Source organism: Simochromis diagramma, unplaced genomic scaffold, assembly GCF_900408965.1.
Source record: "Simochromis diagramma unplaced genomic scaffold, fSimDia1.1 OVJJ01000361.1, whole genome shotgun sequence".
Classification (NCBI taxonomy): Eukaryota; Metazoa; Chordata; class Actinopteri; order Cichliformes; family Cichlidae; genus Simochromis; species Simochromis diagramma.
The window spans coordinates 16,332,555-16,359,542 of NW_024386860.1; the positions used below are offsets into that span (position 1 = coordinate 16,332,555).

General features: G+C 40.5%; 1 protein-coding gene across 1 annotated transcript in view; it reads right to left on the reverse strand.

The window, feature by feature from the left end:
* The window catches only part of ntrk1 (neurotrophic tyrosine kinase, receptor, type 1), a 48,888-nt gene that overhangs the window by 13,007 nt on the left and 8,893 nt on the right, over positions 1-26,988 (reverse strand). The window contains exons 4-13 of the mRNA XM_040031051.1: positions 23,974-24,042; positions 22,263-22,411; positions 20,009-20,151; positions 19,266-19,407; positions 16,426-16,843; positions 14,491-14,626; positions 14,300-14,402; positions 12,245-12,400; positions 7,407-7,537; positions 5,322-5,494 (exon numbers count right to left, since the gene is read on the reverse strand). Of these exons, the coding sequence (XP_039886985.1) occupies positions 5,322-5,494; positions 7,407-7,537; positions 12,245-12,400; positions 14,300-14,402; positions 14,491-14,626; positions 16,426-16,843; positions 19,266-19,407; positions 20,009-20,151; positions 22,263-22,411; positions 23,974-24,042 (1,620 nt within the window). The remainder of the gene's footprint in view (positions 1-5,321; positions 5,495-7,406; positions 7,538-12,244; positions 12,401-14,299; positions 14,403-14,490; positions 14,627-16,425; positions 16,844-19,265; positions 19,408-20,008; positions 20,152-22,262; positions 22,412-23,973; positions 24,043-26,988) is intronic.

Sequence of the window (26,988 nt, forward strand, 5' to 3'; positions counted from 1 at the left end):
GTCAGTTTCCTGCCACTGAGGTAAACAGAAACCAAATTACAAGGAACCTGACTAGACAGGAGTGTATTATTGCTTTCAGTTCTTTTGGTCGGTCTGCATTTTCTGTAAAGGCTGTGAAACACTGTACGCGTCAACATCAGAGAGCAGAATACAAATTTCAAACATCAGTTTTATCAGCGTTGATTTGGTTTGATTCTCCTGTTTCCACCTTGCTGTCCTTTTGTAGGAGTTTTCTGTTATGTTTTTTTCTTCTTTCTAACTTTTATTTGTTTCTATAATGTTGATGTTATATATTGTTTTGTTTTTAGGTTGCTTTTAAGATCTAGTTGGGGACTAAAGAGGAAAACTAGCCCATGGCTAACTCTGGTGCATTTACAGAAATGTTTATTGATGAGTTTTGTCCCTAAATGTAAATAAATAAATAAATAAATAAAACACCAATCTTTATCTAGCAAACCAGTGGAGGCGTTTTCTGCGGTACGCATCTAAACAATAATGTGGCTAAAATGTTATTTCAGGACTACAAAATTAGGTCATCCCCTTATTCTCCCCATCCTCACCTCCCAGGTCTCCCTGCTGGATGTGTGGACATATTTAGCTTCACAAACCTCTCAAACAACGTTTACATGTGTGACTAAGTAGATCCACACCAGCTTACAAGTCTCTAGCTTCCTCCTCACAGTGCCAACTGTTAACTGTGTGAATGACATACAGGTGAAGGTTTTAGCTTGCTGACAAAGAAAATTATGAGAAAGAATACAAAGCACCTTTTATATCTAATGAAATGAAAACAAGACTACAATACATCTACCTGGCATGGAAATTAACAGACTAAAATGCTTTTGGTGTAATATCTGGTTCTTGTTGTTTGTCAGCTGCTTTGGTTGGAGTGTTTTAATATGTGAATAAAGTTTGGTCAGTTTTTCTTAGAGCAGATGGTCTCCAGTGTTGGTGAGTTTCAACACTGGAATGAAATGAATTTCTTCCTGTTTCAAATTCAGCAAACTGGTCCATACATTTACCGACACATTAGGTTCACAGAATCGTAAGAGGAAGGGAATGGAAGAGAAATTATGATGTAAAATAATTAATAGATGATGTTAAAGGTGAGCTGGTGATTCATGTGAAATGCTTGACTTGAAAAGAAACACATGCCAAATTTCAGAGAGATTTAAAACCACCCTGGCTATTTCTGGGTCTCCAAATCATCTAAACACCGTTCAAACAGGACCTCGGAAACCTTACAGTGTGGAGAGAGAGGAAACGCAGCCGCCTCAAAAATATCAAATATAATAGTCTGTGAAGTCGAGCGCAAACACTTCCACGGCTGTCCTCATGACTCCTTGTGGCATTTCTACTTAAACACAAAAAATCCACCGATACGCCGAGTGACCGGCGGAACCGCAGATGCTGCACTGAGGTCAGCTGAGTGGGTTTAACTTTTAAAAACACACATCAAGTTTGAGTGATAAAAGCAGTGCAGCTCACAGATGGCAGCTTTTAAAGAGCTGCAGTCATTTATCTGTGTGAGCGAGTCCCATTTTCAACATCTGAAGCACATCTAAAAGCAGTATATGATCATTTAACAAATTACATATTATGATGTTGTTGTAAACAGATTCAAGTGTTGGTACTTGTGTAAGTGGAGGTTGGCGCACAAAAAGATAACGTATGACAACACTGTAAAACAGTTACATGATGTAAAATACGTCTAACTGCTAACAAAGACGCTACATTAAATTAATAAACAGGTTTAAATAGCTTTTAACTACATTTATAGTTTAAAAAATGTGAAATGTTTGCAGAGCGCTTATAAACCAGGTGGTTCTGACCTGCAGGGGCTTAATGGACATAACCAGCAGGGGGGAAGTGAGGGCTGAGACAATGGGAAACACAGTTTTTAATTCTTTGGTCTTAAAAAGCAGGTAATGAAAAATGTTCACACCTGAGGTCCAGACTCAAATATTTAAAACTAGGATATTCAGTACTAGAGATGGACCGATCCGATATTACGTATCGGTATCGGTCTGATACTGACGTAATTACTGGATCGGATATCGGAGAGAAATTAAAAATTTAATCCGATCCATTAAATATCAAAAAAGCACCTCACAAAACTTGCAACAGGGCGTAACTCTCCTCATAACCGTAGCATGTCGGAGCCGCGTGCTCACCTGATAGAGCGGCTGTGTGTATTTGCAGCCTCGCTGCCAAACCGGCATTTCATCTCCGAGAAAGTTATCCCAGAGAGAAGCAAAGCAAGTGTGTAAGTTCATCTCTGAATGTTTGTAAAGCATTCCCACGTTAAGCTTAACAACCGATATATGGAGCGACTGCCTCTTCTTGCTGCTACTTCAATCATGAAACTGATCAATGATCAGCTGATCGGCTTTTCTGTCGCGAGTCCGTCTCTCTTCTTTGTTTTTGGCCCACTTTGCACCAGAAAGAGGAAACCAGCGGCTGAACAACAGCAGCACGTTTAAGCTTGATAAGCTGTTGTTAGAATTTATTTAATATTACTTTCTACACCAGGATCTTTTTCTACAGCTGACGGCTGGTAACTGTGCAGGGGCGGATCTAGCAAAGTTTAGACAGGGGGGCCGATGGGGCATGAACAGGGAAAAGGGGGCACAAAGACATACTTTTCTTTCTTATTCTCATTTAAAATGTCTAGCTTTTAATAAATAATTACCTGAATCTTACACCCAAAGTTTTAATCTGATGTAAAATGTATAGAAGTCCATTACTGTATATAGTAACTGTTAAGTGTAATATACCCTAGTAATATCTAGTAAGCTATAGTACTTTTTCCTTTGGGAAGGTACCATCTGTGCAGTCTGCAATTCTTTTGAAGAAAGGTGTTGAATCTATTTAATTATTCTTGAAAAATAATTTATTTCTGTGCATTTTTTTTCACACTGCATCAAATTAAAGTTGATTACGTCGATTAAGCATCATGAGGTGGAGGGTGGGGGGTGGTTCCCTATTTTTTTTTGCTGGGAGTTTGCAACCCTATTAGTTAGGCTGCTTAATATTCCTGCTAAGTACTCTTTAAAATACCAGAATAGGGAGGATGGTGCAGGTTTAAGTTTATTAGATTGATCAGTTTTGCTGAACTATGAATTATTTTGGGTGCAGTGTATTTTTTACATACAGGTATAACAGAATAGCTTTAGTGTTGTTGTTTATTTAAACTTTAGTATGAACTTATACAAAATGCAGCAAGATATTAAAAAACAGTTTTATTGATTAAAAAACAAACTATATCGGATTCATAACGGTATCAGCAGATATCCAAATGTATGATATCGATATCGTGCCATCTCTATTCAGTACATTAACAAATGTTCTTCAGAACATTTTAACTTTTCCACATTTTTTATATCCTGAAAATTATTAAGTTCATTTCTTTCTTGTGAGTCTCCACATGACCATAACAGGCAGCGCCAGGTGAAAGTCGGTGTTACTACTTTGGACTCAAACACAGCATTTAGAGAAATATTCAGACGTTTTGTTATGATACTCAAAACTGACTGTGGTGCATCCTGCTTCTATCAGTGTTCCTACTTGCACAACTTTACTCCACCTGTGCTTGACTGAATTTAATGGGCATAATTAGGAAAAGAACAGATGCTGTAAGGTTTCAAACTGCAGCCCCCAAAAAACAGGATATTCCTTAAGTGATTCTCAAATGGAGGAAGTTTGGAGGATGTTTCTCTTTTTGGAGATGGAATGAGCCAGAGTGCAGCACTCCTCTACTCCCCGCTTTATGGTAGAGATGGCCATACGGAAGCCCTTCCTCACTAAAAGACAATTGACAGTCTGCTGGGAGTTTCCTAAAAGGCACCTAAAAGACTTCCAGACCACAAAAAACAAGTCCTCCGGTCTGATCAAACAAAGACTGAACCACTTGGCCACATTTCCCATCAGCACATGCGGAGGAAGCCAAAAGCTGAGCTCAATAACACTAGCCCTACAGTCAAACAGTGAAAGCAGCTTAACAGTGTTTCTGTCTGCAACAAGACCAGGATAATATAAGTATTCATACCTATTCAGCCCACACAAGATAAAGGTAAAGATGGAAAAACAGAGAGTAATCTCGAATGAAAACTCTCAGGCTGAGGGGAAGATTTACATTTCCCCAAAGCAGTCAGAAAAACACAGAAGTAGTTTTGTGTGCCGGAAGCATCTTGTGCATCTCTGCTCAAAAACTCACTGAGCTGCCTGGCAAAGCTTGGACAATTCTCCCAAAAAGGAAAGCAGGAACCTCCAAAACGTTGTGCCAAATTTGTAGAATTGTTCAAAGAAGGCTTCAGTTTTTACCGCATGTTGGGAGGGTCTCGACATATGTGAAGGCCTGAAAATAAAATACTAGTCCCAGTGAAACCGTTGGGACAGTGATGACCTCTGCCTGCTAATGTTTCTGGGTGTTTTGGCTTTATGATGCGCAGCATCAGCACAGTGTAGACAGTGTGTACACATAAAGTCTTTCCTTATCTGGAGAGACAATGTGAGAGAGCTTACGAAACTCTGGGGGAGTAGAGTTCTCTTTGACATCAAGTGAAATTAGTAAAAAAAACTAATAAATGTATCAATATTTCATACTATTCACCTCAATGATTATTGCACAAGGGCAAATCTGATTTCCTGATGAATTCAATGACAAACTGCTTTATCCAAGTACCAATGGGAGGGTATGAGTACTCTCTTAGTCTTTTATGAAGTTTAGATGAAATAATTGTAAAAGCTGAATCAAGCATCAAATGAGTCTGAAACATAGCAACATGTGAAAAAACCTACAAACCTTCCAAATGCAGTAAATCAGCCGAACAAATCAGCAAACATTCACATGTCACAGCCAGAAACAGTTTTTCTTTTAGCACTTGCTCTTTAAAAATACTTCAGCTTGTAAATGGCAGCAATTAATCAAGGATAAAACATTTACTTAATCAAATAATTGATTAATCAGCTATTCATCTTAGCTTTAGTGATGACTGAATCATATTTATCTGCTTCCGTTTGTGTTGCATCCTGTAACACTGTCACACTTTGATGGCTCGCTGAGACACTTTCTTACTGAGATTTTCGGGGCTTCTGACGAGTCTGCTGTGAAAAAAAGGCAATGAGGTGTTTGTAATAACTTCTTTTGTTGCCGCCTCTGCTGCCTTTCATCCAGTACTTTTTCTGAGCCACACAGACGAGGAACATATTCAAAGGCTAATATTTGTTGGGAAAATCTACAACACACTTTATGATCACAGAAAGGATCAGCATTTTGTTCAGCAGGCATGGTCTGATGTGGAGTTTGTACTGTTACATACCGAAGAAAGCGGTTCAGGTCTCCGTGCCTCATGTATTCAAACACCATGGCCAGCGGCTCTCCGTCGGTACAGACGCCGTAGAACCGCACAATGTGCTGGTGTTGGAGCACCGTCAGCAGCTCCGCCTCCCGCTGGAAGTCCTGCCGGGTGGACTCATTTGCGTCCTTCAGAGTCTGTGAATACGTGCAGATTGTACTTTTCCATTAACACCAGAAGCTATATTGTAGCACTCAGCTGCAGCTCTGGTCCTTATTTACTGCTTTTTTCGGGGGTCAAAAATGAACAACACTGTATTCAAATTCAGAGTCTTCTTTACTGTGATGTTACAGCTGCCTCCTTATCACACAGCTAAGGAAATAATATTAGTTACTTACTTATGTGACAAACAACTGAATGTATTCATTTGTTATGACATAATAATGAGGCTTTACTTAAATGTAATTATTATTGTTTTTATTTTTGTTTGTAAATTATTTTATAAAGACAATATGACAATACAACAACACTCTCTCGCTCTTTCCCTCTCTCTCTCTCTACATATATATATATATATATATATGTAGAGAGAGAGAGAGAGAGAATATGAAGACTTAATATTTTGAAAATTTGTGAAACTGTCGTGTGATAAAATTTTGGCACCAAAATCTCTGAAGGAAAAATGTGGAAAAAAGATGAGGATGTTCAATCTGTCTGGCATTATAAAAATGCATTTTTAGATTTAATTTTTAACTTACTGAACTATAATAAATATCTGAATAATACTTCTGCACATAAAGAAAAAGAAATAAATGAATAAAAGTTTCTGATGAGAGGCCCTCATTCTAGTTGAGGGAGTAAAACGTTATTTTTAAAATGACCCCTTTATGGTTTTCCTCATTTTTTGGTCGAACATATCAGACTTGAGGCAGTTTTTTCTGTTCTTGGCTCTGTGTGATGTCATGAGTGGATCCCTCAGACCAGCAGCTCCAGCTGTGAGCAGAGCAGCTGATCTGATATTTTGTTTGCAAGGAGCAAAAAACAAAGAAAGTAAAGTTAATGTTCCCAGACATATGTTAGTTTTGCTATTCTTGTTGGCTAAAGTCGCCTCTGCTTCTGTCATTCAGACACCTGCCACAGCCTGTCAGGGACTGCGTTTGGGCTTTTAGACAGGGGTAAAGAAAAGCATTAAAAAAGAATAAATAAATAAAAAGCAGAGTGTTGGATTTATAGCAAAATACACAAATACAAATGACTTTGAACTGTGACAGTTAGTGTCACAGTTCAAAGCTAGTGCAGGTGAAAAATAAAAATGTAAATTTTTCCTTTTAAAATTTCAAAAGTTCCAAAATCAACAGACAGTGTGGAGCATAAAAGGAGACTGTCTGGTTCATACATTTTAAAAACAGTTTCATTCTTTGTCTGGGCCTTGACTTTCCCTCCTCAGCTCATTGACGATGTGTTATAAAAGCATACGTCTGATTAATGGGATGATAAATCTGAGCCGAGCCATATTCACCATCGCGTTTTTTAATCTGCTGCGGTTTGCATTAACCTGTTGTAACATGAGCCGCGTAGTACATCAGCTGACTGTTCTTAAACAAAAACAACTCTCTGAAACCACAGGATGTAATTTCAGCATGTGAGTATTAACTGTAAGTGCACTGTAGCGTCATGTTTGTTAGTGCTGAGAGCCTTAATGAGGACTTTAGGGTTTTTGTTTTTTTTAACATAGCGTAGGATAAAAAGCAGACTGACACTCAGATATTGTCCTAAAGTCTCAAACTGCAAACCAGTGATATGAGAACAGTGAATTTTACCGTTTGCATAGAAAAAAAAAGGAACTTGATGTTACGCTCAATTTTATTAAATAAGCTAATCAGGTCTAAAAGCACCAGGATGAGGTTTAAAAGCCAAATGCTGCAGTAATAATCTTTTTTGTGCGTTGTAGTTTTGTCAATCACTTCAACATGCTCTGCTCTGCTGCTCAGACCTCATGCTAACTGCTGACATTTTCACTACCGATGCCAATGAACAAAGCCGGATTAATGGTTAAATTACCTTTTAAAAACGGCGGAGAGGATTTTTTTTTTTTTGGCAGCTACTCACCTTGATGGCTACGAGCATCTTGTCATTGTCGGGGCTGAGGTTTGCACACTCTGCCAGGTAGACTTTGCCAAACGCTCCTTCCCCCAGCTCCCACTTCAAAACAATATCCTGCCTTTTAATATGCTGGACACCTGAGATCATAAAAACACAAATGACTTAAAAGAATTCTGGGGAAAGATTATTCACCTCAAGCATATCATACAATATTTTCATAAATCCTCCTTTTTTGAGAGACAGGATGAAATTTAAATGCAATTTGTAATAATCCGAAATCCTGAAAACTTTCACAAAGACATTTTAAGTCTGAGTAAACCACAAAGCCCTTTGTTAGTCTCAACATTGTCTGACACCAAATAATCCAGCATAATCACCAGGAAAATTAAGGCTCGCTGGTGCAGCCGATGGAAGGCAGTGAAATAAATGTAGAAGGGTGAGAGTGGCAGAAACTGAAAGCAAAACAAAGTAGAGAGCATTCACTCGAAAGAGAAGTGACACTGAGTTAGATTTATTTCAGAATCTGCACAATTCAGTCAGGTGTGTTAAAATGAAAAGTGGTCCGTGTCTTTGGGTTGGTAGTGGAGGGACTCCATTAAACTATAATGCAGATAGTGTGACGTATCCACCAGCTGGTTTTTACCAAGCCTGGTCTTAACTTCAAAGTTGGCCTTTGTTAAGACTGGTCTTTAAATTGGACTTCACATAAGCCCCTCGAACAAATTTAAGCCCGGTCTGAACTACAGCCAGTCTTAGCAATGTACAATCATGTCAATGCAAAATACACATGGTGTGATTTTGGAATTTCATTTTCAAAACTGCATAAATGCACAAACAACACAAACAACTCGCCTCCTCAGACGTACACATATTTGAGATCATTGACAGAATGTAGTGGCTGCTGTCCAGACATTAAAGGGTTAAGCTTAAAGGCGAAACTGCTGTAGCTACTCATGTCGTACGTTACTGCCTTTAAGTACAAGACGTGTTTAGAGCCAAACGGTATCCAGAGAATTGTAGGTCAGGCTAAGCAATCAAACAAAAGTGGTTATCAACTCAATAGGTCAACCCAGAGTTTCCCAACATATGAGTGAGCATGTTCACATGAAAGGGTTGGTGTTGGAGGCATCGCACCAGTGTGACTGATGGGCTGGAAGCAGAGCAGCAGATTTTAAAAAGAAAGATAAAACTATGATATTAAAAATAAACAAAGAAGAGTCGTGGTGATGTTTAAGGGTCTAAAAGTAAGAATAATTACATAATTTCCTTAAGGAATGAATAAATAAAAACAGATTTAAATTTTTTTTTAGATATGTAATATCTGTCAATCTATTGAACATAACCTGCTCTGGACTAAGTTATATTCAGGCCTATGTATGTGTATATATATATATATAGGGTACCTGCAGAGGGTCAGGCAAGTCCTGAGGAGTCAGCTGAACGGTAAGAACAAGATCCGGGCCATCAACACCTACGCCCTGCCCGTGATCAGGTACCCTGCTGGGGTAATAGGCTGGCCAAAGGAGGAGATAGAAGCCACTGACATAAAGACAAGAAAGCTCCTTACCATGCATGGAGGGTTTCACCCCAAGTTCAGCACCCTGAGGCTGCACGCTAAGCGGAAGGAAGGGGGCCGGGGACTGGTGAGTGTCGGCACCACAGTCCAGGATGAGACAACGAACATCCAAGAATACATTGGGAAGATGGCCCCAACTGACCGAGTGCTCAGTGAATACCTCAGGCAGCAGAAACCCAAGAAAGAGGAGGGAGACGAGGAACCATCATGGAAGGACAGGCCCCTGCACGGTATGTACCACCGGCAGATAGAGGAGGTGGCTGATATCCAGAAATCCTACCAGTGGCTGGACAAAGCTGGACTGAAAGACAGCACAGAGGCACTAATCATGGCAGCACAAGAACAAGCTCTGAGTACAAGATCCATAGAGGCTGGGGTCTATCACACCAGGCAAGACCCCAGGTGCAGGCTGTGTAAAGATGCCCCAGAGACAATCCAGCACATAACAGCAGGGTGCAAGATGCTAGCAGGCAAAGCATACATGGAACGCCATAACCAAGTGGCCGGCATAGTGTACAGGAACATCTGTGCCGAGTATAACCTGGAAGTCCCGAGGTCAAAATGGGAGACGCCCCCAAGGGTGGTGGAGAATGACCGAGCTAAGATCCTGTGGGACCTCCAGATACAGACGGACAAAATGGCGGTGGCTAACCAACCGGACATAGTGGTGGTAGACAAACAGAAGAAGACGGCTGTAGTGATCGATGTAGCGGTTCCGAATGACAGCAATATCAGGAAGAAGGAACACGAGAAGCTGGAGAAATACCAAGGGCTCAGAGAAGAGCTCGAGAGGATGTGGAGGGTGAAGGTAACAGTGGTCCCCGTGGTAATCGGAGCACTAGGTGCGGTGACTCCCAAGCTAGGCGAGTGGCTCCAGCAGATCCCGGGAACAACATCGGAGATCTCTGTCCAGAAGAGCGCAGTCCTGGGAACAGCTAAGATACTGCGCAGGACCCTCAAGCTCCCAGGCCTCTGGTAGAGGACCCGAGCTTGAAGGATAAACCACCCACAGGGGCGTGCTGGGTGTTATATATATATATATATATATATATATATTAGGGGTGCAACGATATTCGTATCGATATTGAACCGTTCGATACAGTGCTTTCGGTTCGGTACGCATATGTATCGAACAATACAAAATTTGTCATTTCTTTTATCAACTTTCCTTCTGACGATGCTGTCTGTGTTGAGCGCTCAGTGAATCTGCGTTCGACTACTCCGCCTAGGCTGCACTGTCGAGCGCAGATCCACTGAGCGCTCAACACAGACAGCATTGTCAGAAGGAAGAGCGCAGGGCAAGCTAGCAAGACAGAAGTTAAGCTCTCCTTGCAACATGGCAAATTGAACCTCCCCCACCCTCATTCAGATCTGGCGTTTGGAATGTGACATATGACCCTGAAGGTAAGTGCGTCATGGACTAAAGTAAAACAGTATGTTGGATGTGCCACGCAATGCTCAATTACATGGGTGGGAGCTAGTGTGTTAGCGCAGTTAGCTCGTTAACGTGTTGGCCGTCCAGCCCCATGCATGGGGCGATCAGGGGTAGCTCGTTAAAGGAGATTGCCGTGTTGTGGCGTTAATGTCATTTCAACGAGATTAACCTGAAAGCACTAGTGGGAACACAACGAATATGACTGCACATTTACGCCGACATCATCCTAGTGCAAAGACAAGTGGAAGCAGACAAAAACAACAAGCATGCATGCTACAAACTTTACCCGAGTCATTTAGACAGCCGTTAGCACATGATTCTCCTTATGGGGACCTGATATGTTTAATATGCTGCTGAGAATATAGCCCAGAAGAAGCGTATATATTAGCTTTTATTTTGGAAAGAGCCATTTCTCTGTAATAAACTCTCTTTTCCAAAGATGAGTGATTCCTCAATCAGATACAGGGCTTGCAAAATCGCTAGCCCGACGTCCCGGGGCTAGCGATTTTTCCAGTCGGGCTACCACAATCTATCTTCGGGCTATTGTAGGAAGGAAAAATATATGTCAATGCTTTTGCATTCTTTTGGAAATGTAGCTGGGTAATTATGTCATTGGCATCGGTGAGCCACTGTCAATATGTGACATATTGAAATCGCGTTTGAATTTGCGCTTGTTTTTTGCTTTCACTTTGCAATCGCGCGAACTGCGTATAGAGAGCGACAGCACTGATCTGTGAGTGATGATAATTTGCGCACCAATTCCTCTGACATCGTCTTATTAATCGTTAGCTTACTACGCAAACATGACAAGTGAAATCTCCCGCAGCTTAAACATGTGAGAGGTTGATCGCGCAGAGAATCGCTGAGCTTATGTGAGTGCATGTGAAAAAGCAGCAGGATATATATTTCAGTTCTGCTGAGCCAAATAAGACAGGTCAGGGTGAAGAAGTGACAGCCAAAGAAAAGCTTACCGCAAAACGGAAAAGTTATGACAAATCAGACTATAAGGCAAAAAGAAAGTGCAGTTTTATGGTTTCATGGACAAAATAATTTCTGTGGCTGCAATATAACCAGGGGTGCACATAAGTGGTCCGCAGGTGCGCATTCGCTGTCAAAATAAAAAACACGCACAAGGGTTAGGGTTAAATTTAAAAACTGTACTTTTGAGTTAAAATATATATTTATAATTTTAATAAATGACAAATTAAAAAGGCGTGAACATTTTTTTTTGTATCGAAAAAATATCGAACCGTGACACCAAAGTATCGAACCGAACCTAACCGTGAATTTTGTGTATCGTTGCACCCCTAATATTATATATATATATATATATATATATATATATATATATATATATATATATATATATATGGGGTGGTGGAGAATATATATACGGACACGGAGAAAATGGTGGTGGCTAACCAACCACACATAGTGGTGGTAGACTAACAAAGGAACACGGCCGTAGTGATCGATGTAGCCGTTCCCAATGACTGCAACATCATAAAGAAGGAACATGAGAAGCTCGTGCATGTATTTTTTTTAGTCTTACGTTGGTTATGATGTTCTTAAAAAATATCTATTATAAAATATGATTCATCAGAAAAAAGCCTCTATGTCCTGCTCGCAGTAAAACTACACTTCAACAATTCTGTTTACTTTTCTGTGACATTCAAATAAAACAGTACAGAAGTTCATCAGCAAGCACTGATGGTGAATGAAACATTCCCAATGAAAAAGCAAATGAATACCTACAATCAAGGTGTCAAAATGCAGTTTTTGGGGAAACATGAGTGTATTCAAGCATCTGAAAGGCTCTGCAGTAACACTCACACATGTCTTTGTCTTTGATTATGCTGCAGAAGTACTGTGGATTCTCTACGAAGCTAGACAAGCCAGAGTCTTCATCGGAGGAAGGCGGGCTGGTACCAAAGTTCATGAAGCGCAGTGACACGGCCAGGTCATCCTCCTTCCCCAGAACTGATGATCCTAATGAAACGGAGCAAAGCCAATAAAAATGAGAGAAATGAGACCTAATCAGTCTCCAACCATCTGTGATTGCAGCAGCCATCAAAAGAAGCAATTCAGAACCCATTTTTCCTTTCGAGGAACTGGCATTCACTATTACTAACTTGGATGCACATTTGTTGGTACCATGGTGACAGATGATGACAAGCTCTAATAATCACCATCATCAACCATGCAGCAATCAGGGCACACTGAAGTGAAAAAAATATGACCATACAGGAAGCCTGGGCGGTTAGCAACCCCCGACTATAGTGCGTATTAAAAGCCAAACAAGTGGGGTCCAAATTGTAAAACCTCACTTAGGAAGGCAAACCACAGAACCCCCAGAGTCCAACACGGTAGAAAATGGAACAACAATAAGAGAGCACAGAAGCGATGGAAGGAAGGAAAGAGGGAGCAGGGTCCACTTAGGCAATCAGGGCCACTTAGGCACTCTGAGAGTGAGAAGGGTGTGTGTGTGTGTGTGTGTTCCTGCATCCATCCATTCATCCATCCAGCCATCCATCTGTCCATCCAGCCATCCTCTTTAATGGCCCTCACCCCGTGGCGGTGGCCAGGGGAGGTTTCTGCCGCCGTTCTCGTGCAATAATTAAGGCACTTTAGCCGACACAGTGGCTGCCTGCGAGCAAAGTTACAGCTCAGTGGAAATCCTATATTAGTCCGTCTCTCCTGTGCATTACCTTTTAAGAGACTGACAGGACCATCTGTGATTTGAAACAGTTACTTGGCAGAACATTTGACTTATTCCATATACATTCTTCAGAGGCGCGCATAGAAAAATCATGTAAAGCCTTAGATTCCTTTCACTCTAATACATCTATATTACTTTTAAAAATCTGCACAATTTTCTCCCGTTACAACTGAACAAAGTGTTTGGTTGGGGATCCAGGTGTGTTTTGATGGAAGCAATGAATGCAATCTTCATAGATGCAAAAATATATATAAAACAGAGCTACTGTTGTCATGTGATTAAAGCCTGTGCTTCATGTGACCACAATCCGTTTGTGTAATGTTTGTGGTCATTTTTTCTTGATGGATGTCTGACAGCATGCCAACAAGGCATAAACCTACCTCCTGCCATAATTCATTTATTTTCTAGCACGTCAGTGTTTTCCTACCAAAGCTTTTACTTTCATTTCTCCCTTCGACTCTAAAAGTTCGAGTATGAAAACATGAAAACTGCAATAAGTAAAAAAAACCATAATAACCTTTTAGCACATTGTTACTGAAAGAAATACAAGTCTTGCAACACATCTGGGAAAAGTTTTCAACCTTTAGAAACCAAATTACAGGTGATTGAAGTGGCAGGAAGGAGTCTAATTCTGAGCAGAAATGAATATCACTGACTTGTCATAAGGCACATGTGTAAGTCTGCCGCTAACCTCAGGCAGATGAGCGACAGGCAGCTGCAGAGGTGCAGCTCACTCAGTCCTCTCAAACTCCTTTTAATACAAAAGTTGTCCCAGTCATATCATTTATTGACATTTGTCATTCATGCACGATACAGTCACAATAGGTGAGAAGCCTGATATCGCTCTTATATCCTGGGGTTAGATGCCCAGTTTCTCGGGCAGGTTAGGGAATAACTAAAACCATAACTAGTCCTTTTCCACCTTTCTCCAGTCACGATGAAGCAACAGACTTAATATACAATAAGTAGTGAACATTAAAAGCCCCATTAAGTTATTTTTTTAAATCTTTTGACAGAGCTAAGATTCTTATTATGGAAATAGCCGTTAGACTAATTAGAGCTAATTACTGTCCGTGACTGCAGTTCCAATTAAAAGACGAGTGTCATCAGGCTTCTCCTTTAACTTTCGTGCCTAATTTCAAGCTTGCAGCCAAACTTAAATAACTTACTGTGAATTCCAAACTTGGAATGATGGCCACATTTGTAGACAACCAAAACCATGATGAGCAGAAGTTTGCAAGCAAACACACCGAGACCCACGGCCACATACACCTGTCAAACAAACATTGTATTTTCAGTCACTAACACTCATTAGCTGCTGCTTTTGCATTGGGATTGAGAAGCGTTGGCACAGACGCACCAAATACATCCGACTCTCCGGGTTTTCTGTGACGTCCATGTCTGATTTGTTTGTAGGACCTGCGGGGCAGGAGTGAGAGCAACAAATAAAATGACACGTAGATCTCCATTCAGTGTTCAAAGGACATGCTGAGATATTTTATAGACTCAAAATCAACTGAACACTTACTTTGACCCACGACGTCTTGCATGTGGGAAAAGCACAAAACACATTTATGAGCAAACAGCACAGAGTACCATGATGCAACATGTGCTTCTCACGGTGCATTCACTCTGTTTAGTTTGGCTATTTCTACATATCAAGCACTGAATCACAATGCAGTAAGGTCGACACCTTTCAGTTCACGACATAGAAAGAATCCCCAGAACTAGTGTGACGATCAATTAGTTTTAAGTGACACTTACATTATTGTCTCTGTCAGATATCTAATGTGCTCCCTCTTCATTCCTCATCACTTTAACACTGAAGGGCAATAACACACCTTGAGCCCTGCTATGAATTCCCGGCACATAACTTGGTACTATCATCATACAGTTTATATAATTCACTCACACTGAAGTCCAGATGATACCTTTGCTCTTTATCAACACTTCATATCATTTTCTCCATTCTGTTTTCATTAAGCTCTTCATTTGTTGCATTGTTAGTTATGTATATATATATTTTTTTCTCTATCTATATCTATATATATATATATAGATATAGAGATATATATATAAAGACTATAAAGTCTGAACAGGACAATTTGAACAAAACTTTTCTTCCAGTTCTTTTGATTTTCCTAAATATTATTTCTATTATTATTTTCTTATATATTATATATTTTCATCACCCTCCTGTGAATGCAATGTTGCGTTCTCCATTTGGATCTGATGTCTCACGTTCAGCGTATGAAATGCCACAGGCCTCGTGGCTGTCGCTAAACTGTGATCTGTGCAGCCGATGCTGATAATCATAGTAAAGACGTAGGTAGATGTAGATTTGTGCACATGTAAGCTTCCTGGGGCTTCCATGTGTAGTTTGTGGTGATTCTATACAGTTTTCTATGTCCCAGCGACCAACGGTCCAAATAACTGACTGAAGGCTTTTCCAGTATGGCTGCCAGTGGACTTTCCTCCAACCTTGTTCTTACACCCCATCAACGGGCAGCCAAGACACAATATAAAAGGCATCCATCTCCCTTGCCCTCAGCAGCCACAAGAACCACAGATAATATATGTTGTATTTATTGATCACAGAGCCACAAAAGCAGGAGTTTAAATTAATGTCAGGGTAGGCCAAGGCCAAAACAATAAATTAAATGATAGCAGGTTACCTCCATAAATAACATAACTGCTCAAAATAAAAGGCATGCCCTTCTTCTTCCTTCAAACTTAAACCAAAGACACAAAGCTGCATATGTGGCAGGTTGGCACCAGGAAAGAGTAGATGCCTCCTCTCTAGATGATGGTGGTCATCTTGGTTTCCTATCTAGGAATCAGGCTGGTAATCAGTGGTTTCCACTGCAGTGCACGGGCACATACGCTGTTCACTTGATTGATTTTTAAAGTGACTTATAATGCAAAGAAAACCTGGAGATGAAATAAAGATATTTATTCTACACGTGATGATTAAGATGTCTGCAAATTCTTTCATCTCTGGTAGGTAATTGATTTAATGTGATTTCCATAGGGAAACCCAGCAGCTATAGTTGATATTACAGGATGATGAACAACTTCTAATGACTTTAATTAATAACATTTAAGTGATTACAAAGATATTAAAGCAGAATTAGAACCTTTTACAATTTTGGTATAATATCAGCAAACTTTTAAAGTAGCATTTATCATTAATAAAACATATAATTCTACACATCCAGGTTTTATGTCCCGGCTCATTTGGATAAGGCCTCAAAATAACTGGCCAAATAATGTGCTCAGAGTTGGCTTTCAAGACGTTTCAAGATGGCGCCAAGTGAGACATGACTCTAGGAGATAATTAGTAATCAGTGAGTAGTTTAGTTTAGAGTAGCAAAACAGGAACTCACATGGAATTACCCCCTCAAAATTGTCAAAGGGGTTGTGCATGAAAAACCCAAGTGCGGTGGCCTCATCTCTTCCCAGTTTGTTCTCCACAATCAGAGTGTAGTTGCCATTGTTGACGTGGGTTGGCTTGTCAAGGAAGAGACATCCGTGCTTCTCCGATCCATCGCCTGAATCTACGATGGGCTGCGTGTATATGTATCTGGTCTCGTTTAATTTCTTGCCGTTGTAAAGCCAGGTGATGTTCGGTTCGGGATTGCCGTCCACGGCAAACGGAAAACACCAGTGGTGCTGCGGCACAGCATTATTCAGGAAGATTATTCTGACTGGAACTGCGAGGAGACACAGAGTTTTGAGTTGTGAAGTAGCAGAGCACAGACATAAATGAGTTTCTAAAGAAAGGATGAGCTCCAAACTGTCTATGGTGTCCTGGTGATTTGATTTAATGTATTTTTAGACGGAAAAAATCAACTGAGAAAGTAAAAAAGGTAGTCTGGGAAATAAATCTTTGGCAAGAGTTCAATGAGAATATTGACTCAATTCTCATGTTTGTGTAGTGCAGACAGTTAGCTTAGCTCAGTTCTACTGCATCTGACTAGTTGGTTCCACCCGTTTCCAGTCTTTCAGCTAAGCACTTATATATATATACAACATAGTCATAATATAATATAATACACCTATAAAGACTCTGGTTTTGCGTCTGACTTAAAACACTCTGTCATAGGCAAAACAATCAATCAGAGAAAGATTAACCAATGAAATTACCTCATTGGGAACTTATCTGGATGAAAGTCAGGAAGTCAGATTTTGTAGTCTACAGCTCACTTAAATTATGACCCAAATTAACATTTTACTGACAAGTTTAAGGTCTCAATCATTTGTTTCAAGTCTTATTATTGCAACCAACATATCAATCAAAGTTATCAAAGCCAACCCTGACTTAAAAAAATAACAAGACACTCGACCTGTGGTCATGTCCATCTTTTGTATACAGTCTATGCTTGCAACTTTGCCCATACTAAAAAAGTTCTCCCACGAAATACACATAGATACACTTACAGTCAAATAATAATTATATATGCTCAGCCCTGATTTTATGCTGAATGTGCATTTTACTCACACATAACAAAGCAGGTCAGTACTCTATAGGTTGCCTCTGAGTTTCCAAGAATCAATGCTCTCCATCTGCACTGCAAACCTGCGCTGACCTGCTATGAATAATGAAATCCTGGTCGTTGTCGTGCCCCTGACCACAAATGCTACCTGGAAGCTCTTCTGGACATGAAGTTACAGGAAATGGCTTTGTTTAGATCGAACACAACTCTCGACTGCAGAGACCCCTGATGTTCACGAGTCATTCTGCTGCTCTTAACCCATGACCCAACCCCAGAAAGTGCTGCGCTAAGGAGATACCGAGGCATTCGTCTCTTTACCGAGGGCTCGCTAAAGTCTGTTACACCGAGTGAAAATTAGTGCCATTTATCACATTTAACTAATCATCCATTAGCGACCTCTGCTAATCTTACACAAGCAATTTCACTGCAGGGGTGAAAAGGAAGGCTAGAATTATGTTTAATGAGCCTGCCAGTTCTCAGACTTCATTGCAGAATTATACAATGAACATTCTGAAACATGGCAAACACAATAAATGATTTCTGGCCCCAGTCCAGGTAGAGTCGGTGCTAACTGGATGCTTTGCAGGCAAAACACCATCTTTTGGGACAGTAGATGTTGACAAAAATGATGATTTGCTTTCACCTTTTCAGACTTAAAGTTAAAAAAAAAAAGCACAATTTAGAAAAGCTCTTTTATATGAAAGGGAAGCCACACGAGTACCATGAATCAATGGCACAGAGAGCCACTCAGCAGTAAACACCCACTGTTCTGGGAGGTAATTAAGAATAATTAAAGGGCTAGCGGTTAACGAGTGTCCGTCCACCAGGGGGGCCGATGTTGATAGATTAGCTGCACTAACGCATTTACAGACTGCCAATCACTGCGGATGAAGCGGTTTTCCGGTGTAGGAGGGAAAAGTCCATTAGCACAGGCTCAAATCAGATCTTAGCACGGGTTATCAGCCTCATTTTCCTGATGCTCATTATCTGTCCCTTGATGCTTGTGCATTTGGCCTCAGCTGATTGGCGCCCCTGCTCTTTTTGGCTTTATTTTCTAATGAGTGTCACTGAGTTGGTGATATATGATATTGTTTGGGTAGTATTGTCAGTAATGTATCGCTAATGCATCTGACTCTGTCTTCAGTGGGACCGCTGGGTGCTGTCATTCCTCATTGTTCAACTTCCAGATGCACTAATGCATCCGAAAGGAGAAAACAACAGTAAACCTCCAGGGTCAAGCTGCAAGTGTAATTTAAAAGTACATGAGGTGAAGGAGTTCTTTAAGAGCAAGGTGAGGTGAGTTCACTTTCTTTTGTCCTCTCATTGTATCCCTGCATTAAAAAGCAAGCCATACCCGCTGCACTTCACTTATACTATTTTAACACTACTCACCAGTCGGCAGAGTGAGTGGCAGGTGACAGAGAGCTCCATTAGAAGCATGGTGGGTACATGCTCGTATTTGTAGAAGGAGCATTTAGAAGAAATCAGTGCAGTGCGTTTTTCCCTTTCTCTGGCTGTCCACCCTGCCTGCACTAGAAAATGGCCCCAGTGTGCTCTCGCCCTAACCTCCATTAAGCCCGACGATTTGTATTGAGCCTGTGAGCTTTCAAGAGCTCGGTTTTATTTTGCAGGCACTTACACTCAATGTCCAATTGCACCATCCTCTCCCCTGGCCCAGCTTGGTTCTCGGCCTCGCAAGTCAGGTTGTGTAGGTTGTCCTTGGAGGAAACGTTGGTGAGGTAAAGGACCAGCTCCAGCGCAGAGTCTCTGCTCTCCTGCAGCTACCGCCGGCACACACAGACAAGGTGTTTAACTACAAATACATCGCTTGGAGGTATACGTGTTACAACGATGAAATGAGACCCAATTTACTCTAGTACGGATCAATAGATTAGAGAGCCGCATTTGAAGGTGATTTATGTCACTTTAGGCTCAATGTAGCTGATCTAAAGAGCTTTACAGCAGATCAGAAATGGCACCACAATGTAAAAACCCTGACTACAGTGATACAGCAATTACCTCAAGGTAGACCGTACAGAGAAAAACCCAACAATCAGATGACCCCCTATGAGCAAGCACTTTGGCAACAGTGGGAAGGAAAAACTCCCCTTTAACAGGAAGAAACCTCTGGCAGAACCAGGCTCAGGGAGGGGCGGGGCCATCTGCTGCGTCTGGTTGGGGAGAGAGACTAAATTTAAAAATTTCTTTTTAAATTTAATTTAAAAAACTAATAGAAAGTCAATTTTCATAACACAGAGCTCTGATCTGAGCATCATCCAGTCCATCGGGGATCATAGGAAGAGGAAAAACTATGACATCTTAAAAAAACAAAGAAAAACTAATTTTGTATTTGTTGAGCACATGCTGAAAATTCTCAGCTACCTTGGTAAAAAAGTGAGAGTGGAGGGCCTCGGTCTGCCATCTCACGGTGAGAGTGGGACTTCCTTCCACCTCACATACGAATGTAAGGTTGCCTCCTTCCAGAATCTTATCCTGTGAGGCGGTAATCTTCACCTCAGGCAGGCCTGAGAGTGCAGGACAGACAGCATGAGAGTACATAGCAATAAACACAGGTTGCTGTTGTGATGGTGCAACTAAGTATAGAGTTGAACTCCTCCTCTTTTTTTTCAAAGCTCTTTAGAAAAACAGCACAGGGACAAAATCTCTCATATGTTTCCTGGCAACAAGAAGTTCCTGCTGTATGTGATTAGAGCAACAATGTTGAGCCAATTTCTTCCCCACATTTTGGTGTACCTGCTTTTTTGCAGCCTTTTATATCCTGAATAGGAACAAAAACATATTATTTTGCAAGACAATTTGAAGTAGATGCATTGTTTCAAATACTGCTTACAAAACATGATTAAAAAAATTATATAGCACTTTTCAGGGGCCCTCAAAGCGCTGTACAATTCCACTATTCATTCACTCTCACATTCACACACTGGTGGAGGCAGCTACAGTTGTAGCCACAGCTGCCCTGGGGCAGACTGACAGAAGCGAGGCTGCCATATCGCGCCACCGGCCCCTCCGGCTATCACCAGTAGGCGAAGTGCCTTGCCCAAGGACACAACGACCGAGACTATCCGAACCGGGGCTCGAACCAGCAACCTTCCGGTTACGAGATGAACTGCCAACTCTTTGAGCCACGATCGCCCCGATCTCCACCACATGTGGTTTAACAAATACAAATGAAACGAGTTCTTACATTTTCAACTTCTGCCCAAAAGAAAAATCCATAAGTCGTGTTACAGGCTGCGCATTTCCAGCTCTGCAACTTTTAAGGGGCTCCACTTGAGCCTCGCGTTATTCCCATATTTAAAACATGCTTTTGATCTTGTGTCATTTTCACACATGAATTGTGGAGAATTTCTGAAGAATCAGGTTGGAGAAGAGTTGACCTTTCTCACATGTAGTCCACGGGAGAGACGCTCTCTAAGAAACATTCTCACTTCTCAGAAATACTGGATTAGGCAAAGGTGCTTCTTACTCGCTCTAAAAGGCTACCCTATTATACTGGCACAATGAGACAGTACACTTTTACTAGTAAGCGTGCAGTTAAAGACTGTTTTATGTGTGATCTTACTCTGTTGGCTCTCACATACAGCACATCTCCACTGGTGTTCAACCTCATAAAAAGTCCAATTTCTTCTGACTGGCTGCTCCTCGCCTGGCTTCCTCCTCATCTCACACACAGCACAAGAAGCAAAATTTGGGGCTCAAGTGCCAAGAAGTGCAGTTCCTCGAGTGGCCACTTGAGACTGGCTCCAAAATCTAGACGATCACTATAGACTCCCATAGTTAGAAACCCCAAATCATAGTGCTTTGATTCTCACAGGCAGTCTTATGCTCTACTTATTTATGTAATTACCAATAAATAGTGACTGATAATAGTGATGTACAGACTATCCAATAAGATTAGGATTAAGAGTCTATATTTGTCATGGTAGTAAGGTGACTCCCAACCTCCCAACTGGGAAGGAATAAAAGTAGCTTTTTAAAAAGGATATAAAACATAAATACATGCAAGCATCTCCTTGTTTTTATGGCAGCGAGTCTGATTTTTTAAGCTTGTGTTTCAGCTTTATTGAAAGAAGTGTTAATAGTTACTGTTACTTAGCAGGACTGTGTAGCTGTGCAATGTGCTCATAAAGTCTATATAACGTCATCCTCTTGTGCAAAAATGGTGACTTGTGACGGCCATAAAGTTAAGTGGATGCTTCAAAATGCAGAGTTTAGAAGCCACTGGGTGACATCACTGTGGCTATGTCCATCTTTTATTTAAAATCTATGGCAGAGCCAGAGCATACAAGGAAGTCAGTGCTGAGTCGTGTGAGCTCAGGCAGAAGGACGGAGAAAAATATTGAAAATCGAACATTTACAACAATCTGAAGCCTGAGGTTCGCTTTGGCGAACAGGGTTTAACTGCGCATGAGGTGAGAACATTATTTTTATTAAAAACAAAAACCCAAACCTTTGACCAGATCTCACGTGTGCAACCAGCACACGTGTAGCATGACTTGCCAATAAACTACCGGTAATGTCATAAAACCTGTTGGCTTGTGTTAAATCATAACAACTGACTGGTGTCAAACCTTTTACAGCTTTCTCAACAAGAAACAATGAAACGCATACTCACTGCAGTTTTCTATCATCAAATTGAAAAGGGATATTTTCTCGCCATCGGACAAGCAAGACAACATTTGGTTATCCAGGTCACCGCGTTCTTGCCACTGCTTCAGCCAGTAGAGCTCACATGAGCAAATGAGAGGGTTGTCTCTCAGAACGCTGAAAAGAGAAACCAACAAACAATGACTTGAAATTATTAGACATGAATCAAAAACACGTTCTGTCCTCATGCAAATAGTTTTAACTCACTGTTATATACAAATACCCTCCAAGTGTTTCATTTGAAAGCTTCTAATACAAGTGCATGACAAGGAATGTATAAAATAATTGATATAAATCCTTGAAGAATTATCTTTAATTAGCAAATAACCATTCATACAGACAAGCTTCTATACTTTCAGGAACCTTACAAACTACATGAGCGGTAAGGTTTTGCTGAAAGAATACGATATATCTAAATATGTTCACCTCTGAATTGAATCAACAATTAAGGACGTGTAGTTATAGATGTAGCACAAAGACTGTTTCCCAGGTTAGTTTAGTTTCATGCTGAATAACACCTCTGTCCTTGGGCTAGAAAAAGCTAACAGCAAAAGTATAACTGACCAAAGTTCTCATCAGAAACAGAAACAGCAGGAACAGCACTGGGCCATGAGGTCACTGTGGCCTGACATGCTGGTCACATGACCATATTATACTGGGCAGTTGCTAGTTCAGGAGTGACCAGCTCACTTGCAGCTCAACTTTAAGTAAAGTGGGTGAAATCCACAAATGAACTCATTTTACACCTGTATGCCCTCCAAAAATAAGAAATAATAATTTAAAGGGCTAAAACTAACACTGAAACTAAATAAAAACTAAATCTAAAACTATTTTCAAATTATAAAAATTAAGTGAAATAAGAATATCTAGTCTAGAAACTAAATGAATTTAAACTAATGAGTCAAAATGAAATTGTCTTGATGCAAACATGATGTGAAGAAGTCACTTGGATTAGTTATGAAACGTTTAACCCACTGAAAACTCTACGTCCAGATGAACAGAATCAACAGCTTTACCACCAGTAACTCTTTCTTCCTGAACCAGTTCCAGTGACTTTCCAGCAAAAAGCAGTTTTTTGCTTTCTGTAACAGAAAAATGTTTCCAATTGCAGGCTGGTGTTGAAGAGGAACCAGCGTAGAACAGCCCCTGCATCAGCTCCAGCACTCAGTCAGTGGAAAACAGATATACGAAGGCTGGATAAAACACACATTCTGACTTCTGAAATATGAGTTTGTGGTGCAAAATATAATCAAAACTCCAAAGATTGCGCTCTCCTTCTCTGTCTCTGCAATTGTCACACTTTCAAAGCCATCCAGCTGCAGGTTCTTGCGCCTGGTGCAGTCAAGTTTTCTTCCAAATGCACTCTATTTTTATCCAGAAAATTCAACTTGGGTAACTTAAAGCTTGTAGAGCAATTCTGTGAAGGTAATGTGACCAACTCACTGTATGCACACTGTGTGGATGGAGAGCTGAGGTCAACTATGAGGGTAACCACAAAGCTCTGTCATGTGTTGGCACTAATGGCCATATTCTTTCATGCGGTCTGCTGCTGCAGAACAGTTGCTTACCCAAGTTGTACCTTTGAAAATTATTACATTTTTATTACCACGCTAGCTAACACAAATTTAAAATGGTTTAGTTGACAGAGTATTCTTACTCCAAATTCTAAATAGACTCACAGGTTAAGCAGAGGCAGAAAATGAAACACCTTCCAGCTGATGTGCTCCAGAGAGTTTGATGCCAAGTTTCTATCAAACAAAAAGAGAAGACAGGTGACATTGTGAACACTTCTTAATTCTCCTTTGTTGCATTTTCCATTGATATGCAGCCATTATATCATTTAACCTTAAGCTTTTACATGTGACATCTTTGCTGTGTTTGGATTTTACCTTTCCAGCAGCACAGACAGACAATAGTTGTCTTATTGTGCTGTCTGTTCAAATGTTGCTTTGTGAAGGAGCGCGGTTCCAAAAACAAACCAAAACAAAGCTATTACGAGTCGAAATAAAGGAAAGATTCAAGTAAATATGTTATTTTTCTTTGTAGTAATCTGGTCCTGTTCTGCAGTTGAGTCACGCTGTGATTTGATTGCTCGCTTTCAGAACAATGTGTACCTGCCTTGAATTACACTCAGTGGAAAACGTTAATGCATCCAAATGGGTCCTGATCAATTACCTTGGCACGTATTTCACACCAGCCGAGAAGCCGCATTCACAAGCACCCCCGGCACATCTCTCAGTGTTTGCTTAGAGTTCAGTACATTAGGTGATTAGTTCAGTTCGCAAACACTTCTGGGGTGAGGGACAGGGCCCAGCAGTAATTCTTTGGAGTCAAATACGGTAAAGAAATACATATCGAGAAAAAAAAGTTTCACATGTATCGAAGGAATGTCTGAAAAATGTCTATGAAAACCGCCGAGACATCTGGGTTTTTACTGGCCAAACGGCTGTAGCAAAGGCAGCGAATGAGTCAATGAGAATGATTCACAGACTCTTTCTTTATCTTAACTTGTATGTCTCACGTCTCTTAAACATCTGGATGAACTGCTGCTAAATTTGGAGCAGACATTTATGCTCCTTTAAATGTCATCACTTCTGCGTTTCTGATCATTTAGAAGGTCAACTGTGTTTTGAGAAAGTTTTAATAGGTTACAATTTGTTTTAAACAAACACAAAATTACTTGCATCCCCACCAGCCTTAGCTGTAACAGTGAACATGCTAATATTGTTAACATGCTAAATTAAGATGATTAAGAAAATAAAGATTACAATGACATAATCTCTCTTTTTAAATGGGACATATTTTGCTCTGATCCTTCCTTTTTTCATCCAGTGCAGCCTTTCCATTCGACAGCTGTCTTTAACAAGCCTGTCCTATTCCCTTGGGGCTATCCTCCCTTTAAGCTAACTTTCTGACTGGCTGCACCCCTGCTGTGTGGCTGAGATTACTATATTTAGAATATCTGCTCTTACTGACATCAGACAGAGCCAAGAACAAACACAACAGTGTCAAATCAAGCATTCAGAGCAGTCTAAAGCCTTATGTGTACATGTGTTTGATGTAAAATAAAAGTATAAGAAGGCCAATTTAACTTCAGTACATCAGCAATATCATCATGAGCATCTTTGCATGGGGCACACATCATTGTGCCTCACGCTGCATAGACATCACATTGGTGTTAGCTGTCTACAGCATCATCAATATCTACTATTACCACTACAGTTTATCTCAAATTTCAATACGCCAGACCTCAAATGTAGGAACGGGAGTCTTTTTCATTTTACCTACCCACCCAAACACACTCCTTATTCTGTTTCCTCGTTAAGATTTCAAAACATTTCAAATATGGTGATGAATCAAATCATACTGTATATGCCGACTTACAATAATAACACTGTAATCGAATGCTACATATCCTTTAGTCAATCCTCTCAGGCCACTTGAATATCACCACAAATGATCCTCAGACTTCCCAGGAATCAGCCTGTAAATAAACCTCCCTCTGAAGATGACAGAAAGCCACACTGGGGAGCGTCCAAATGGAAACCAATACATAATCACTCTGACAGGACCAAGGGTTCAATTATTTGTTTTCCTTGCCCCCAAAAGTTCATGTCAGATGGGTTAGCCATTGGGGCTTATCCATTACCAGACTCGATTCTTCCCCCGGTCCACAGGGGCAGAGCAGAGCAACGAACAGCAGCTCGTTTCTCTTTTTCTCTTTTTGCAATTTATATGAACATTTTTTACAAAATGCATTTTTGCTGTTCGTACAAAAATGAGAGCAGGAAGAGAGAAAAGAGGGGTTGGAGTCGACTGAGCTTCCCTGCTCAGTGCTTAGTTTGGCTGCAATCAGTCAGCCTTAATCTCAGAAACACATCTGTCACACAGAAAGCCCTACACTCCACCCAAACCCAGCCGCCCTCTCCCTCCACAGTGAAATATTGATTAAGTGATAATGGACCCTTAGTGGAGTGTATTTATTATGCATCAGTTGTCGATAATCCGCCAAAGTGAGCGAGTAAAAGGTGACTGGTGGATGTCTTCTCCAATTTCTTGAGCTCACCCTGCCTGCCTCACCACCACCACCACCACCCCTCCATCTATGGTCCTCGAAACCCGGCTGTCTTTCAGATAAACAACACTGGACATGTTGCACACGCTCAGTAAAATGATGAGGACAAGATGGTGGCGATAAGGGTCGCTGGCTGATGAATAGACAGATTTGATGGTTTCGGTCGATAAGGCTTCCTGGTATTATTTATTGCTGGGAATGGACCGTGAAGCTACAATGTTTGGAAAAATAAAGACTGAAAAAATAATTTCATGCAACACAATGTAGAGGCTGTAATTAACAATGAGGCTTCTTGCTAATTAGCTTTTTGGTGGTTATAATTGGATCAAATTTTATAATTGAAGATATTTTATCAGTAATAACTGACTTTAGGACTGCAGCTATGAACCATTTTCACTATTGATCCATGTGATATTTAATTTCTTGCTAATCAATGATCATAAATCCACATAATATGGAAAGCTGAAGCTATATATTAATTGTGTTTTGCACAGGCAGACAACTGAATTAAAAGTACCATATAATATAATCAGCCATGAAAGTATAAACTAATATGTATCTAATAAAATGCAAAAAGAAAAGTCATTCATGGTTTAATGTGCATCCAAAATGATTTTCC